The sequence below is a fragment of the Motacilla alba genome, chromosome Z (genome assembly GCF_015832195.1).
Source record: "Motacilla alba alba isolate MOTALB_02 chromosome Z, Motacilla_alba_V1.0_pri, whole genome shotgun sequence".
NCBI classification, from domain to species: Eukaryota; Metazoa; Chordata; class Aves; order Passeriformes; family Motacillidae; genus Motacilla; species Motacilla alba.
The window spans coordinates 41,288,486-41,306,392 of NC_052046.1; the positions used below are offsets into that span (position 1 = coordinate 41,288,486).

A 17,907-nucleotide genomic window follows, 5' to 3' on the forward strand; every position below is an offset into this window, starting at 1 on the left:
CACAGAAATTCAGCTGTCAAAAGAGACAAACTATTACAATGTATCAGTTTTCTGAATTAAACTGCACATTGGGGATGATTTAAAAACTCATATTACATTTAATTTTCCACACTGAAACATTTTCACATGCTTTTCTGAGAAGCTTTTCGGTTTCCTGATGCCATTAAACAAGTCACAACAAGTTTCCACTTGCCTACATCAAAACGGAAACTTACTTGCCCAAACAAAACACTGCTTATAAATAAGCTATGCCATTATTACTCGTGACCATCTAAGTAAATTCCAAATGAAAACAGACCTCGCAGAACAACTGAAGGTAGAAGTGGTCTGGAGGTCCACCTAGAAGGGGCTGTCCTGTTCCATATCCAGATGGCTTTGAGTATCTCCAAGGATGGAGACTGCCACATCTCTGGGCAACCTGTGCCAGTACTCAGTCACCTTCAGTAAAAAGCGTTCACTGATGCTCAGAGGGAATCTCCTGTGTTTCAGTCTGTTTGTACTGCCTCTGATCCTGCGTGCTGCTGGACAGAGCTTGGCTTCTCCTGTGTACCCTCCCTTCAGGTATTTCTACACATCAATGATATTCCCCTTGAGTTTAGTCTTCTCTAGGCTGAACAGTCCCACTGCCTCAGCCTCTCCTCTTAGGAGAGATGCTCCAGTCCTTCAGCATCTTCATAGTCTGCTGTTGGGCTCCCTCTAGAATGTCCATGTCCAAATTGCATTGTAGAGCCCAGAACTGGCTACAGTACTCCAGGTGTGGTTTACCAATGGCAAATAGAGGCTCCTGTCATTGAACCAGGAGTCTGCCAGGTGATAATGCAGTCAAAATAACTGGTGCTTGACTCACAATCATCCAAACCATGTCCCCAAGTCTGTTTAATATCTTTCCTACATAAATCAGTATCAATACTAAAAAAAAAAAATAAAAAAAAATAGAGTATTGCCAGCAATATTCACCCATAAATCAACTCTAGTATAACAGGAAGCATTTTATATGGGGCTTGCCCCTGTAGGGTACTTAGAAATTTAGACACACTGTACCTAAAACCTATTCTTACAAGAAAAAAAATTAATTTCAATTACACATGCAAAAAAATTAATTTCACTTACACATGCAAAAAAAAAAGTTAGTAAGTCAAAATTTGAATAGCACTGCAGCGCGGGGAACAAATCTAGGTTGACATGTTCAGTTGGCAATGAAATACTACCAGCAGCACCACAAATGCCCAATGAAACTGGTTAAGCCATTTTAAATATTTTGAACTATGTGGAATACCAAAATAAGACTTCAAGATATAATAGTCCTCCAAGTATTAAAAGTAAATTTACCTTTAAAATGTGCAACCAGATCTTTGAATTATTGGTGGTGCTGGTGATCTTTAAATTTAGCTTTATTTTGGCCCTAGCTTTGCTTGAATTTTTCTAGTCAGATGATCAAGGAGGATAGGACTAACTGGTGTACAGAGACTTTGGAAACAAATTTACCTCCTTATGATTCCTAACAAATAAGATGTGTAAGCATCTATTCTAGTTTTAAAACAACCTCCTCTCTTTTGCTACTGTGCTGCATTTATCTCTCTTCTGCAGGACCTCACTATTACGACATATATTTACCTAGCTGACTCCTACTATGCTTTCTTGTACCACTCCATCTCATTTCAGATTCTTCATAAAGCTAGGAATGGCCTGTGCTTTTATTCATGTTTCTCTCCCACATCTGAGAATGGAAGATTTCTTTTATTTCTGAACAGTCTTCCCCCGGAGCTACACTTTAGCTCATTTATGGCCATTCTTCAAAGCCTAGTACTTTCTGCATCTGTTAAAATGGAACTTTTTATAATCACATTCCCACTACCTATCAAATCCTCTTGTATGAATCTTACTTTTTGACAGAAGAACTGGGGCTATCATCTTATTTTACAAAAATTAAATTTAAGATGAGCATGCTATTATATGGTTTAACCCTGTTTCTCCTCTTTTTCCTCCTTCTTACTCACCTGTCAATGAACTGGTCAATTATGACAAGATCACCAGGTTGTATTTCCTCTCGTAATGAACCACAGGCAGTAGTCACTAATACATGGGAACAATTTTCTTCTTTCAATGCCCAGATATTGGCACGGTAATTGACATTTGATGGCATAATTGTATGATGCCTTCCATGTCTGTAAAGATACATGAAGCAAGAGAGTAAAGTAAACCAGACTGAAATTGCATTCCTTCTCCCAAGTAAGGAGAATTTCAGGAAACATATTTCCCCTAACAATATTGGAAGTGGAACTGGCCACTTCAGCTACTTCTGGTATATTTTGTTTTCCTAAATGTATTGAGCTTTCCTGGAATTCAATTTAAGAAGTAGTGATATAATTTTCTTTTTAAATGCAAAATTTTAAGTTCAAGACTGTAATGCAAAACCTTAAAATACAATTCAAATATATTTCAGCAGCCTCAAGATTAAAATGAGCATTTTTCTCTGAATCTGCTAAGTCAGTTCCATAGATTCTGAAACTGCTTTTCCAAACACTACAGGGAAGATTTATATACAACTCCACGAATTTTCTGCCCAGAAGCATTGCTTGTATTCTCCTACACAAACAGCGGCACATCACAGAACATTGTGTTCTAATCTGTCATCTTTCCAAAAAAACCAATAGAATCATCACATTTTTCTCTTAGATCTTTAAGTGATCTGACAGCTTTCATAAATTAAAAGTATGACTTCACACTGCTGCAGTATCATTTTTCACCAAGACAGGAAATACTTGGTCTTATAAGTACAAGCTTTTGTGCTATCTCTGTCTTTGCTACAGAAGCACGTCATTTACATGATTAAACACATTACAAAATTATTTTCAACCATGTAAGAGAAAAGAAGGAACTTAATTTCTCAATTGATTTTTTTCAGAGGCTGAAAAGCCCTAAGAATTTAATCATTCAGGAACTACAACAACATGATCAAGCACTGTCAGTCAGGATTCCCATGCTGCCATTAGCATTTCTGCTAAGGTACTAGGCACATGGACCTATTGCTTTATTGCAGTTGCTGTCATAATGTTCTTATGGAATATACATGCCTTTTCTTTTCCAATCTGATTGAGAAGCCAAAACACAAAGAAAAATTTGCAGGTACTTTAGCCCTAAAAGTAAACTCAGGAGGTTTCTATATGAATGGTCATAAATCCCAGGGAGAAGGTAAACCACAGCCAAGTTGTTCAGACACCTGTGGTCCAAGGCCGAGCTTGAAACACTAAAGCAATGAGAACTTGACTTAGCAGTTCATTTGAGAAAATGAGAAAAATGTTGTCCAGGTGTAGTAAAATACATGAGCAAAATCCATGAAAGATAAGAAAAGTAAAATCACAGACAGAAGTGTTGTAGAGATGGTTAGCAGTCAGCAGCTTTAATGGAAAAACACTGGAATGAAAAGAATCAGGGCCCTGAGTGCACCACTGGGTCCTAAGTGCCCTAGCCAGTCTCTCTCTGGGTCTCCACAGAAACTCCTGATGCCTGTGAGTCTGGGTGCTCCTGCCTCCAAGCTCAGGTCCCAGTCTTCACCCCTGGCCTGATCTACGTCACCGTGCCCCAGTCCCCAACTCAGTCCCCCCCACAGCCTTCAGACCTATCTGTAGTTTGTCTCCAGAGCAGGATGGGCTTTAGACACACCGTACAGCCTCATCTCTCACCTCCTAACGTTCCTGCCTGGATTCCCTGGATGTATCCTGTGCTTGACTAATTACCTTGACTTGGCTTGCTGAGAGACCCTGTCAGCAGCACCTGCTCTGTCCATTCTGCCCAGGTGCCACAAACTGTGTTAGTATTCTTACATTTAATCCAGTAGCATGTTGGTCCTAGACATCCATGGTTACACCAGTGTCAAATTGCCAGCAGATCCTGCTTCCAGAATCTCTTCAAGTGTGTAAAAATGTCTGAATAAAAATTATATAGGGAGGGAGAACTGCAGGGGATTGAACCTCCCTAAGCAATAATTGTAACAGCAAGAGAACTCAATAATCTAAGGGAAGAATTTGGAGAGTTTACAGTGGTACCAGAGACATAGTTCATCTGGAAGCAAACATTTTCTCTACTTCACAAAGGAAATCTGCAAACGCAGTGAGCAGATTAATTAATCAGAAAGGCTATCAGCATCACCTATCCACCATCAGAGCAGGTGGCCCTGCAGGCTGCCATTCTTACTAGGAAAATAACTCCCCCTAGATTTTTTTTACCTAACCTAGGCAGCATTTTTAATACTCTCAATCCTTGCAGCATCAAACTTGCTAATGAAAAAACCCAAACTTGTACTGGACTTTGCTAGCAACCATACAGAGCAAGATGATGTCAAAGCAGAAATTCAGTTCACCTAATGAAAAGAGAAAAAAATCTGAGAAGACTTTAAGACGTTTAATACAAACCCCCTTAAAATGCTCATTTACCTCGCCAGAAGCACACAGTCCACATTTTTGATCTTTCCCAAAATCAGAGCATCCGATGGCTGCCAAACAAGCACATAAGAATGAGTTACCATCTGACAATCACATTACAAACCTTTACTACTACCTAAAAATAACTGCAACAGTGACAGAAGAAAATATTGTTAATATTGTTAATATTAATACTCTCATATTTTAATATTGTAATTGTTAATATTGTACTCTCCTATTTTCTTGAGCTCAGCCCTGCATTTTGATGTGGCTGGTTAGTAAAACAGCCTAGAACAGGAAGATCAAACTTGAAACAGGAAAGATTACTACAAATTTTCTGTGTTCATACAAAAATTAACATTGCAACTCTTTACTTTACAGAGGTTTGAGGTTTGACACTCTAATACTTTCTAATATCAAAAGAGTATTTCAAACACAAAAATAGTAGCATGCACATGTTACCATCAAATTGATTTGCATGACTCACTCGTCCCTGTAAACTTCAGTTTCTTTTTGCTAAATAGGTGCCATTCTCTACTAAAGCCTTCTTCCAACAGAAAACCTATTTAATTTGTGCTTTTCCATAACACTCGCCATTCTCTTCTCTGTCCCCTTTCTAACTTGGGCTCACAGTAGGGTGTGAAGAGTTCTGGATTCCTCCAACCCATCCCTCATTCAACCCCAGCTTCCTGAAAAACTCTTCTCTTCCCTGTTGCTGCGAGTCCTGCTTTTGGGAAATGAAATGCGATACAACAGAGAAATTCTGGTACATAAGTGGCAGAAGCAGTGTTGTATCTGCTCAGCACAGGGATTTCTCTTACAGCTACACAACATGAAAATACAATCTTCCTGACTACCAGCCAGCCAGAACAATAGAACATATTGATTTTAGCTGTCCAGCTGGAACGTGTACCTTGCTATGGAGATGGGTCATCGTGCCCATGAGAGGCAGCCTCCAAGTCATCAATCACCATTACAATAAATTAACTGCTCCGTGGGCTGTGTTCTGCTCCTGGCCTTCAGGGATCTGAGATATACTATGCCATAGCTTTCCTTTTTGTTAAAACAGCTACTAACAAAACCATGGTTTGTTTACTGATCACAAGTTTGCAAGTGTCTTGACCCATACATTTGCATTTAGAAATGTTCTGCTGCCAGCTACTTGACATAAAAGAAAAAAATATATAATGCTCGATGCAAGATTTCAATTAGCATTTATTTCACAACTATTGATTTTATAATACACTTGAAAATTTGCAGAGACTGACAGTGAAGTGATATGGGAGTCTCACATTAAAGATACGCATTTCTAAAAAAAACATCGCCTTCTACTTCCTATTGCACTGATCTTTTAGGTAATTATTCATTTGAAAGCTCTCTAAAGCACTGTAACTTACTTAATCAACAAGGTTGAAATTCTGGCAGACACTTACTACTTCTTTTTAAAAAAATGGAACATTCCAGAAAATTTATGTTTAGAACAGTAGTTATTCTGACTTCTTTTTTTTTTTTTCAAGTATCCGTTTAATATTAAACTATTGATATTAAAGTGTTTAATCTTTACCTTACATACACTCTTCTCAAACAAACATGGCTTTAAGAGTGAAATTTCACATACGGCAAAAGCCTTGCTGTCTAGTGGCCACAGCAACTTGCCATTGCAACATTCCATAACAAGGAAGGATCACAAAAGTTAGCACTTGGGATTTTGTTTCGTTTACACACATTTGCTGTGTTAAGTAATAAGCACTTATTAAAATTTAAAAAGACTACAAAAATACTCTTAAAAACTAAAGAGGATTTCCAGCAAAAGTTCTTGCCTCCCATCAAAAAGGTCAGCAAATTGAAGACTGTGCTCTTTGCTTCATAACTAACAGATTGAAGTTTATTCCAAGAGGTACATTTAAGTTCAGACCCATTTTCAAAAGACTTGCGGTAGTTTGACACTCATTCCCATTACAGAACTCCACTGAATTCTGGCATACATTGATGATGCAGAAAGAACATAACAGCTTTGAAATTCACAGGCTTCAAAATCTAGTTGCTATAGCCAACTAGATAGGCTTCCTTCCCTATCTGCTTATATCCTAGCACTCCAAAAGGCTTCAGCATGGTTGTGTAACAGTCTGGCTGACACCTTTGCATGGATTTCCACAAAATGCATTCTGCACATTTTCCACATGATATACTGAATATCTTTCTGGCACATGATTTGTAGAAAAATAGAGAAATAAACACTTGGAACAAAGAGAGCACTGCTAAATGATGAATGGACATGATGCAGATACTGCATCATGCTTCATTAGAAGACCTTAAATAAAGATCACTCAATCACAGAACTGTTAGGGTTGGAAAAGACCTGTGGAGGTCTGCTAGTCCAGCCTTCCTGCCAAGGCATGCTCACCTAGAGCAGGTTACATAGGGACACATCCAGGTGGGGTTTGAATGTCTCCAGCAAGGGGGGCTCCATGACCTCACTGGCTAGCCTGTTCCAGTGCTCTGCCACCCTCAATGTAAATAAATTCTTACTCATATTGTGTTTTAGTTTATGGCCACCACTGCTTATCCTGTCACTGAGCACCACTGAAAAGAGTCTGGTATCATTTGCTGGGCACCCACCTTTAAAATATTTATATGTACTGACAAGATCCCCTCTCAGTCTTCTCTCTTCCGGACTAAGAAGGCCCAGCTTCCACAGTCTCTCCCCGTAAGAGATGCTCCAGACCCTGAATCACCTCTATGGCTCTGCCAGACCCTTTCCAGTAGCTCCTTGTATTTCTTGCACTGAGGAGCCCAGAACTCAACACAGCATTTCAGATGTAGCCTCACCAAGGCCAGGTAAAGGGAGAATCACAGCCCTTGACCTGCTGGCCACACTCCAGCTGCTGAACCCCAGGACAGCACTGGTCTTCCTGACTGCAAGGGTGAACTTGTCATCCACCACCCCAGGTTCTTCTCTACAGAGCTGCTTTCCAGCAGGTCAGCCCCCAGCTGTGCTGGTACTTGGGGTTACTCCCACCCCAGGTGGGAATTCAACCCCAGGATGGGGTTGAACCCCAGGCGCAGGATTCTAAACTTGCCCTTGTTAAATTCCATTAAGTTTCTCTACACCCAATTCTCCGGACTAAGGTCCCTCTGAGTGGCAGAAAAGCCTTTGGGTGTGTCAGCCACTCTCTCCAGTTTTGTATTATCTGCAAACTGGCTCAGGGGTCATTCTACCCCTTCATCTAGGTTGCTTGTATAGAGATTGAATAGCTGGACCAACTACTGATATGTGCATAAAGTTACAGAAACAGACATTTCAAACGATGTGTTAACCATGTAACATAGCTAATGTATACTTCCATTCTGCTTTCTTTCTCCCACTACTTCTTTCCAAGTGTTGTATCTCTCTACTATTATCTTAGTCATAGCCAGGAGTGATGACAAAATAATAAAAACTTTCAATGGAACAATTTGAAATCAAAGCTCTAATACTGTATTTTTAAAGGCTGATTAAATAAAAGGTCCAATAAAAAGTTCTCAAACATTAAAAATTCATAAATGTCTTTAACTACTTCCCTCTTTTCACAAAATACAAGTATGATATATATTTCTCATTGTTGCAAAACAGAAAAGAAAGACCAGAACCCTGGGCAATTAACCTCAAATTATTACCATAACAAACAATCTGAATAAATCCCCTTTGTCTATAATGTAAATATGCATAAAGTACCTTTCATATGTTGCCTACAGAATTCATTTTTGCCTTGGTCTTACCTCAGAGGCTAGTTGGAACAGAAAACAATGAATACGAAATACTCATGATGAAAAAGTACTTCAGAGGTTCTACAAGCCTCCATTCAACCTGTGAGCTAGTTTAGGAACCAAACAATGTACATTGTTTTGGGGAGGTAGAAGAGGAGCTTAAGTATTATGTTACATGGTCAGGTTTTCCTGATGCAAGCAAAAAACGCTCAATCGAAAGGTAGAACTACCTCCTGCTTTGTTTGCCAGATATATTTATGACCAGAAAAAAACCACAGAGCCTCTAGAATAATTTTCTAGAGTGAGATCTCTTGCCCACCAGGGAAGGTGATTCAGGATCAAGATCCATCATTCAGACAGGAAGACAATCTAACTGAAAATATATTCTGAATAAAGCTTTTCAGGAGCTTTAAAATTCAATGATGAAGACAAAATTGCTTGGAACAGCATCTATTATCCTGTAGGAGACTCATATTTTCCATATCTGGAGATAGAATCTCAAAAGGTTTTGGGATATCTTCCACAGAATACCAAATTTTTGAGGTACTGAAAATGGTGGAAGCCAAGAAGAAAAGACAGCTGGAATATTAACAGCTGTAAGTATACTTAAGTTTGGTTTTTTTTTTTAATTATAGTTATGCATTTTCACTATTACTAATGTACCTTGATAGATCACAGAGGACCAATGTCAACATAGAGAACAGCAAAAAATTGTCATAATAGTTTCCTTTAAATTTGTCCATATTTCCCATATTCCCTAATGCTAAATTTTGTAGTTAAATGATTCTCAGGATTCAAGAAAGCCAAAGCAGAAGACAATTCAAGGACTCTGTATGAAGAAAAAGTAAGCTATTATTCAACTTTTAAAAGACAAAACAGCATTTTTCATTAAAGGAAAATCTATTTTGCTGCTGTCAATGTCAAAGGTGCCAAGGAACATCTACCCCAGAAAGCTTTTCAGTCAAAAATGGCAGGAAAGTCCCAATTTGGTTGTACTCCAGTAACAGTAAAGAACAAAACATACCTTTACAAAAAAATAGTAACAAACCATAAACTTCTAAATTTTTCCAGGCACACTTAAATAAAAATAAAACTGCCCTCTTGCATTCAGCAATAGCTGTTCCTCTCAACTATGTAGCTCTAAAATGGGTGGTAGGTTGTGTAACAACCTACCTTCCCAAATACTAAATAGTCTCAGCAGCAAAGTAAGTGAATATTGATCCACCTAATAATACTAATTGAATTTGAGGCTTTTTTCTGCTTCAATCAAAATCCATTGCACTTTGTGCAACTGTAACTTGTGGACTGAGCTCTACCTCTTACACTAAGGCTGATCCACCAGCTGCTGAACTGGAAACTGCATTCAGTCACTGAAGTTAATGTGATTCTAATATAGGAGGAAATCTACATGAAAGACCCATCAGGTCAAAGGCTGATTATCAGAAGTTCAGATCTACAGAGAGAAAGAAGGAAGACAGGCCATTATAGGTAAAAGGATAAAAGCTTCCTATTTGACTGTGCTGTCTTTCTTTGACTGTGTCCTGACTCCATTTAGGTCAGCTTAACATTTCAGTTCAACTCAGGACATTATCTCAAATTCAGGCTTGGATTCATACCATGGTATCTCAGTTCTATTCTCATCCCCCTCATACAAAGAAAAAATATTAATGAGCTCTTATTTTTTAAGTTCAGCCTATGCTAAATGTGTAACATGCAGGCTCAGACACAGGCAGTCCATTGATCAAGGTCTCTCACAATCCACAACAGGCACCAACATTAATTTTCTGCTATTTATATTGCGTTTTGTGAAGAACACAGAAAAAAACCCCAAACCACTAGATAAGCTACTTACTAGAGAAAGAAGAAAAAAGAAAAAGAAAAAAAGTAAAAGTACTTTTTTAAAAAGTACTTTTTACTTTTTTAGAAGTACTTTTTTTTTTTTTAAAGAAAAAAAAAAGTAAAAGAGTCTTCTGTACTGACCAAAGCTGCATGGCTGATGAAAATTATGTCGCTCCTTTGTGCAGGAGCCATCCTGCAAGTACTCCTACTCTTCTCAGGAATACTGAACGCTACTGTATGCCACTTACTGCACTGCAGAATTTGCATTCCCCAAATCCTGTGACACCACAATGCTGTGACAGAGCAGACTTTCAAATGCTGTGCTGCCACTGTGCCCTTAACTCTGATCTGAACAAACCCTGTGAGGGAGAAGTGCTCCATCTGTCCTAGACAGGAAAGCTTCAGGTCGTATTTGCTACAAGCATAGTATTACTTCTGCTTTGTCAGCAGTCTCCAAACATATCCATGCTGTGATGAACATCCATGATTCTCAAGAAACAGGGAACGCAATGGCAACTGGTTTGGTTTAGCCAGTGGATTCTCGTTCGGACCAAAGCTGGCTACTTTTGGAAACCAGAGTAAAGAAAACAGAGGAGGTAAGTTCCCTTCATCCTACTACAATTTGTTAACTAATTCTGAAAGAGGACAGAAAAGTCAAATGCATTCTTCTGATTATGTTTTCACTTCTTTTAATATACTTCCCCTTGCAAATGGTGTGGATACAAACTCCCCTTGCTCTTTACACTCCATTTTAAACCATTTTTGAGTGGAGGCATGGATTCAGTTTTCAATCACACAGCACACCACTGAGTTTTCTGGAAAGCTTCCACTCACAAAATAGCACTTGCTACCAGACACCAGATTTTTTGTATGTATACCAGCACACACTGGTAGACTGCATAAGATATAATTCCGATTGCAATTATAAAGCACACAGACACCCCATGTCCTGTGACATAATTACCTAAGATTGAATTCTTCTATGAGCTTCATGTGACAACTAGACCATCTCTCCCCCTTGACTTCCTGCCTATAAAACTCCCTCATCCTTTGTCTTGCCTGTTTGTACTATAAACACTTTGTGCCAGGAATTATCCTTCAAAACGTACCCAGCGCTATGTATAGAGCAACAGCCCTAGCCACCACTCCCTTCTGCAGAGGGAAAGGACAGAAGCAATGTAAAGGAGAATTTTTCAGGTGTACCAGTCTCACAAACACAGTTTCAGAGCTTAATTTTCAAATTATGTGGCTATAAGCATGTTCTTACATTGGTATGTAACATAATTCACTAGTTACAGGGAAGATGATGTCTCATATACCTCAAAGGAGAGTTTTCTGCAATTCAGAAAGGTTCCTGGACTGATCTGATAGATAATACAGGTCATCCACCAGTACAAAATTGAAGGACAGGGTTTATCCCTTGATTGTAAATTCAGCAGTGAGTTTCTAAATCCATCCAATCTACAAATGAGAAGAGGTATAGTCTCCTTTGCACATAATCTTTGCAATGATACTTTGTTTTCACCAACTAAGAATCCCACAATACATAGTAACTAAAAACAGTTGGGCCAGCACCTCCTTTATACATTCATTTACCAGTCTGAAAATTCTTAAAAGTATACAAATATCTTGAGAATTGACAAAAACTTTTAGTAATAAATAAAAAGATTATACAGACCTTGCCATAAGGAGTGTCAACATATTTTTCTGTTCTTCCTTCTAAGATATCCGGATCATCCAGGCCAGTTCCACCGATAATTCCAATCTTACACAGAAAGTATATATTAGTCTTCTTGCAATTCACATTTAATTGCGTGCTTGAAAAACTAACCAGGAAGCTACAAAATGTATCTTCTTCTCAAGATGAGGAGAGACAACAGATCAACAAAGCATAATATGCCCACCACACTTTTCCAGAATGCAAATTTTGAATACCTGATTTTAAACAACTGTATTTAGCCTGCCAATTTCTCACCCAATGATTCTCCTCTTCAAGATACCAAATTAAAAAAAAAAGCTATGCAAAAATGCACAAAAATGTGCCACTAAACATTTATTTCCAATATAAAAATTAAGACTTTTTGGGAATGCCTGTAATGAGTGAGAAATACATGCAGAAAGTCCATTAAAACAAAAGGGTTTTGTTTATATAGACAAAAAGTCTTACATATAACTACCATGCGGAATATCAGGCTGTCATGGTTTTAAGCCCAGGTGGAAGTTAAGCACCACACAGCCACTTGCTCAAACCCCCCTTCTTTCCTCCTGCACTCTGGTGGAACAGAGAGTGAAATCAAAGTAAAACTTGGATGTTGATATAAGAAAAGCTTAATAACTGAAAATAAAGTAAAACATTATAATAAGGGTAAATGATAGCAATAACAATAAAAAAGGGAAAAACTAGCGATGCGCAATACAATTGCTCTGCACCCATTGACTAATGCCAGACCCCATTCCCAAATCCAGAATGGCCACGCTATGGGTTACTCCCTCCGTTTATATAGCGGGCATGACGTTCCATGGCATGGAATATCCCTTCAATCAGTTTAGGTCACCTGTCCCAGCTATGCTCCCTCCCAGTTTTGTTTGCATGCCCCCTCCACTCCCTCCCAGACACAGCATGAGACAGGGAAAAAAGAAGTCCTTGATTTAGGATTAACATGACTCAGCAAAACCCAAAACATCAGTGTGTTATCAACACCAATCTCATTCTGAATCCAAAACACAGCGCTGGAACAGCTACTGAGTGGAAATTAACTTTACTATAGCCATAACCAGGACACAGGCATTTCTATATGGTATTTTACCTCCAAAAGACAGAAAACTTTGTGGGGGGGGGGGGGGGGGGGGGGAAAGTTTTTTGTGCTGACTTGACAAAATCTAACCATTTTCCCAACTAAAGTCCCTGTTGTGTTTTGATTTGCCTGTGATTGCATATTCCAGCTAAGAAAAATGCATCTGATTTTTCTTGTTTCTAGTTCATCATTGAAAAGTAACTTGGTTTTTGTCTCTATAGGCATAATTAGGTTTTCAATCAAGCGAAGATTTTTCTTGAGTTCAGAACACTTGTAACTCTTCAAACAGAATTGTTATTGTCAAGCTTTTCACAACTGAAAAGCTTGTGTGTTACTCGTGCTGCTCCCCGCAGGAAGCAGGGAAAGGCAGCGCAGTAATGGTACTTAAAAGTTATGTCACCATTTATCACACATAGAGAAAATGAGCTCCGCTTTTTTTTCTTCAATGTGATCAATTGTTGCAAAGTTCGTAGCACTTTCAAGTTGAATACGTATCATGACTGATTTGCTTCAAAATCTGAACCTTTCTGCCGTTACTTATTACCACAAAGACTGAAAACTTCCCGAGTAAAACCTCCAGACTCCAACATACAACACCCTCCTTCCACAACACACAGAGAGCTGCCTCTTACTCCAGCTTTTTCTTACTTTCACATTCGTAGAGACCCCATCTGTTCAATCACTGTATTATCTGGCTCATTAGGCACTTCTTTTCAACAAGGAGGGGCTCTGTGATCTTGGTTACAAATTAAACAAACTCCTCTTTAACAAAGCCTTTCACAGCCGGTGGTGCAAACCCATTGATACATGAGATAGTTTCAACCGGCCTCCTACTTCCTTCTGCTACCCCCACGTGGAGCACGAGAAAAACGCAAAGGAAAACAGTAGGGCTAACCCACACACTCCGACCCGGAATACACACACACACACAAGCTTTTTAGGGAGGACCTAGACCACTGTTTGCAGTAATATTGATGGGTCTGCTCCTGTGTTACTCGTGTTGCTTAGCTATCACAAAGGTTCTGACATGGATTGCTCATGAAAATCCTGAAAACTAAATACACTTTAGGATGAATAACAAATTGCCTTAAGAATTGTGAAAGGTATGCAACAGGGACAACCACAAAACTCAAAATCAAGAAAAGACTATCTTTTAAACTGTTCATGCATATATTCAGTAAACACTGATGATTGCTACATTGCCAGATGACAGGACCAAAATGGTGCCTTTTAAATTTTTTTTTCAATCTAGAGAAAAAAAAAAGGTTCCTTCAGTCACTTTATTGGTTTTAGCTGGGTATAACACTAGTGGCCTATGAGAGGATTCAAAAGGGAACTGAACCTTTATATCTAGCAAAGTAAAAGTTGTTGGGACTGAGGAAAAACATGCAAGGTTGGAGAGAGCAGCTACAGATGCATGACATGGAAGTTACTTTGGAACTGCAGTGCTTTAAGGGTGTTATAAACACACAGATCTATCACAGTAACAGACTGTTCCTGTACAGAAAGCAGCATGCCTGGCCTGTGGCAGCACAGGCCTGGTGTGGTTGCTCTCAAATTTGCTCTCAGGCTCTGTAACCCAGGGTCTGCAGAGGCATCAATATGTACTTTGGCTGCACTGTTCAGTTCAGTGCAGGATTTTACACCAATAGCCAGGCTGTCAGAAATTGCAGACTGCAACAAGCTTGCAAAATATTCACAGCTCTCGGGGTGCAGAACCCAAAGCACAGAAGACCTAGACTATGTTGAGTTTGCTGCGCTTTCTTACCCACTGCAAACTTACCACAGTGGCAGTCTGGACAACCCTCAGGCCACCTGAGGCAACTGTGGCTAGAGAAATGCTGGGCTCACTTAAAATTCCCTGGAGAGCTACTTCAGTGGAAGGAAAGAGAGGCAGCAGAGATTTTTGAACTAGCTGCTTCTCTAACTGTGTAAGGTCAACTTAGAGCTGGCAGCTCTAATACTAAAATTAATTTTACCTGGCAATTATTTTTCCTCCAGTTACATGATCTCCAGAAATACTATTTGCGTCTGGGAACTAGTCAGAAAAATCTGATTCTATACTAAATTCTGCTTTTCAAACCTCCTAGTGAATTACTAAAATTAATGCAAATGCTCTAGGCTCAGTGGGAGAAGTACCCTACATCCTGGCATGGCCAGGGCAGGATTAATTTTTGCAGTAGTCTGGGAGAGCCATGACTAGGACCTGGAAGTTATTCTGCATGACTTAATATCATTTTCCAAAAACAGGGAAAGGAGCCCTGTGTAGGGGTAGCATGACAATTGGGTATTTTTGAGCTGTGCATAGCAGTGAGCAGTTGCATCGATTATTATTAGCTGCTTGATTATATACCTCTCTCAATACCTTATATATATATATCCATACTTACATATATCTTATACTCTCTCTTATATACCTTATATACCTCTCTCGATTATATAGTTGTTGTTACTGTTTTTCTTATCTCATTGCTGTTTCCAGTAAATAGTTCTTATCTCAACCCATGATCTGGACCTCTTGTGCCTCCAACTCTCCACCCATTCTGCTGCAGGGGATGGGGAGATGTGTGGTTTGGAGTGATTTCAGTGGGAATACTGAATTGGAGAATGTCACGTCTAAACCTCAACACTCCCATCTCGGGTGCTGACTTCTATTCCCAGCTACCAGCCCAGGGGCTGAACATACAGCAAGGCAGAGAGGATGTGACCAAGGAAGAACAGTTTCACCTTTCCTCAAAAGCCAGAGAACTGACCTCACACCTAGGAATGACTTCAAGAATGGAAAGATGTAAGACTGTATTCACCATTCCAGACTTTGCATCCTACAAAGGGACATGTAAAATTAATGGAGCCTGTATCGAAGGTTATCTGGAATTAAATCTCAAGTAAAATGGTATTACAATAGAGTGAATCTCAAACAGTGGGATGAAGAGCAACAGAAGTGAAACCTAACAAAAAGTTACCACATCAGTAACTACAAAAATCAAACCCATTTCTGTCAAGGTCCAAGTAACAATCATACCGAAGTGTATGCCTTTCTTCATGTGGTGTTTGGTGAACTTCTCCAAGGTGTAAGTGAAAGGCATAGAGGTATCTGTCTAATAACACCCTACATTTGCTCATCTGCAGGTCTCAAACACTACTACATATCATGATCACCTATGGGTCTTTTTGATACTAACCACCCACAAATCCTTCTGTATTCCTCTCTTGTTTTGGGAATACTGAGAAAGGGACAAGGATGGCATTACAAATAATTTTGCTTAAAAGGAGATACACATCGAGCTGCATTTAAGTTACACTTAAGAGAATAAATCTCTACACTGAAGACAGGTTGTAACTGTGTTCTACACCCAAAAGGACTGGGATTTTTCACTTAATGGCAGAAAAATAATGCACAGTTTGCGAAAACTCAAATTTCAGCCTGAGTAACGGCCTGCTCACTCCTGGTGCCATCACCGCTCTAAGCAGCTCTTCAAACACACGAGTTGAGTCTTAAGAGAGCAAGTTTTGCACTGCTTACTTCTGCCAAAGTTTTAAGAGTTCCGTGCATGCTCAAAAACAGAGCCCAGAGCTACAGACCCGCCACGATCCCCCTCACTGACAAATCCAACACACTGCACACGGGTCAGATACCCGGAAAAGGAGATTTCTCCGAACAGAGGAAAAAAACCCAAAAAAATTAAAAAAAAAAGAAAAAAAAAAAAAGAAAAAAAGGAAAAAAAAAAGTCTCTTCCGGGACGGCCGCGGGCGCGCCTGCACGGGCCTCGGGCGAGGGAGCGCTCGGGCGGGCGCCGCCCCGCACAGCGGCACCGCCGCGCTCCCGGGTCCGCTCCCGACAGGCGGCGCAGCAGGAGGGTGGGAAGGCGGCAGGAAGCGGGGAAAGACAGACGCAGCGGACAGGAGGGAGGGAAGGAGGGAGGAAGGAAGGAAGCCAGCCAGCAAGCAAGCAAAGAAGGCAGCGCCTCTCGGCACGCGCTCGGCAGCGCCGGGAGGGCAGCGGCATGGCCCCCGCCATCTGGCTCCCGCAGCCGCCCCGAGACGGCGGCGGGGAGGGTTTGCGGGCGACGATGGACGCCACCCCCTCGCTCCTGAGGCGCCGCTGGGCGGAACCACGCTTACCTTCACAGGCACCGAGGCGGCGGCGGCGGCGGCCATGCTGGCGGGAGGGCGGGGCGGTGCCGCGGGGGCCGCGCTCCGCCCGCCGGGGAGGGGCGCTCCCCGCCGCCAGGGGGCAGCACCCGCCCGCGCTGTGGGCCGCGGACGGCGCGGCGCGGGGAGCGCCGGCGGCTCGGGAGGGCCGCAGCGTGAGGGGAAGCGGAGCCCTGCCGCGCCTGACGCCGCCAGCCCCTCTTGCTTGCGCCTTGATCCCTCCCACCTGCACGCTCCGCGGCGACTCTGGGAGCCTCCGCTGCGTGGAGCCGGAGTGGTGCTGCGGGGGTTGTGATGGAATAGTTTGTCTACTTAAAGGTGCAACTGTGCGCTCAGGTTGCTCAGTCCTGGCTCGGTCTCTCTGAAAACGTAATTGTCTGACAGCATGTCTATATTTCAGTCAGACCATTTTTCTACATTCCTGGACACACAGCGGTTTATTTGACTTCGCCCCACCAACTCAAATCCTTGAGCCACAAAATCCCTGAAGCAAATAAACCCAGTAACATGAAGCAAAAAAGTGCTAATTAGCCCTGGAGTGCCAGAACGGCAAAATGAGACCTAAATTCTAGCTCTAACCTACATGAAAATTCCTAACTTAGAATATTTTTAACTGAGAAAAGAGGTTTGTTTTAAATTAAAAAAAAAATTCTAATTAATTTAGAGTTTTAATGTACTCCAAATTAAGGGTTGTCTTTTCAATATCCAAAAAGATGTTTGAGAACAAACTGGAGCACATTTTGCAAAAAACAAAAATAGTTCTTTTTGAAGTACAGACACATAGAAAGCTTACACATGTTTAGCTCTCCAAGCTAAATAGAGTTTCAAGTGATCGAAAAAGATACACACTTTTATTGTGTATTGATAATTAAGATTTTCCTATCTGTGGTATTTTTTTTTTTTTGTTGCTACCAGTCCATACATTCAGGAGGAACATTTGTTTTACAGTACCA

General features: G+C 40.6%; 1 protein-coding gene across 1 annotated transcript in view; it reads right to left on the reverse strand.

The window, feature by feature from the left end:
- The window catches only part of LOC119695782 (methylthioadenosine phosphorylase), a 33,734-nt gene extending 16,752 nt beyond the window's left edge, over positions 1–16,982 (reverse strand). The window contains exons 1-4 of the mRNA XM_038124906.1: positions 16,925–16,982; positions 11,686–11,772; positions 4,434–4,492; positions 1,998–2,165 (exon numbers count right to left, since the gene is read on the reverse strand). Coding sequence (XP_037980834.1) covers positions 1,998–2,165; positions 4,434–4,492; positions 11,686–11,772; positions 16,925–16,960 — 350 coding nt within the window. The 5' untranslated portion in view covers positions 16,961–16,982. The remainder of the gene's footprint in view (positions 1–1,997; positions 2,166–4,433; positions 4,493–11,685; positions 11,773–16,924) is intronic.
- Between the last annotated feature and the right edge of the window lie 925 nt (positions 16,983–17,907).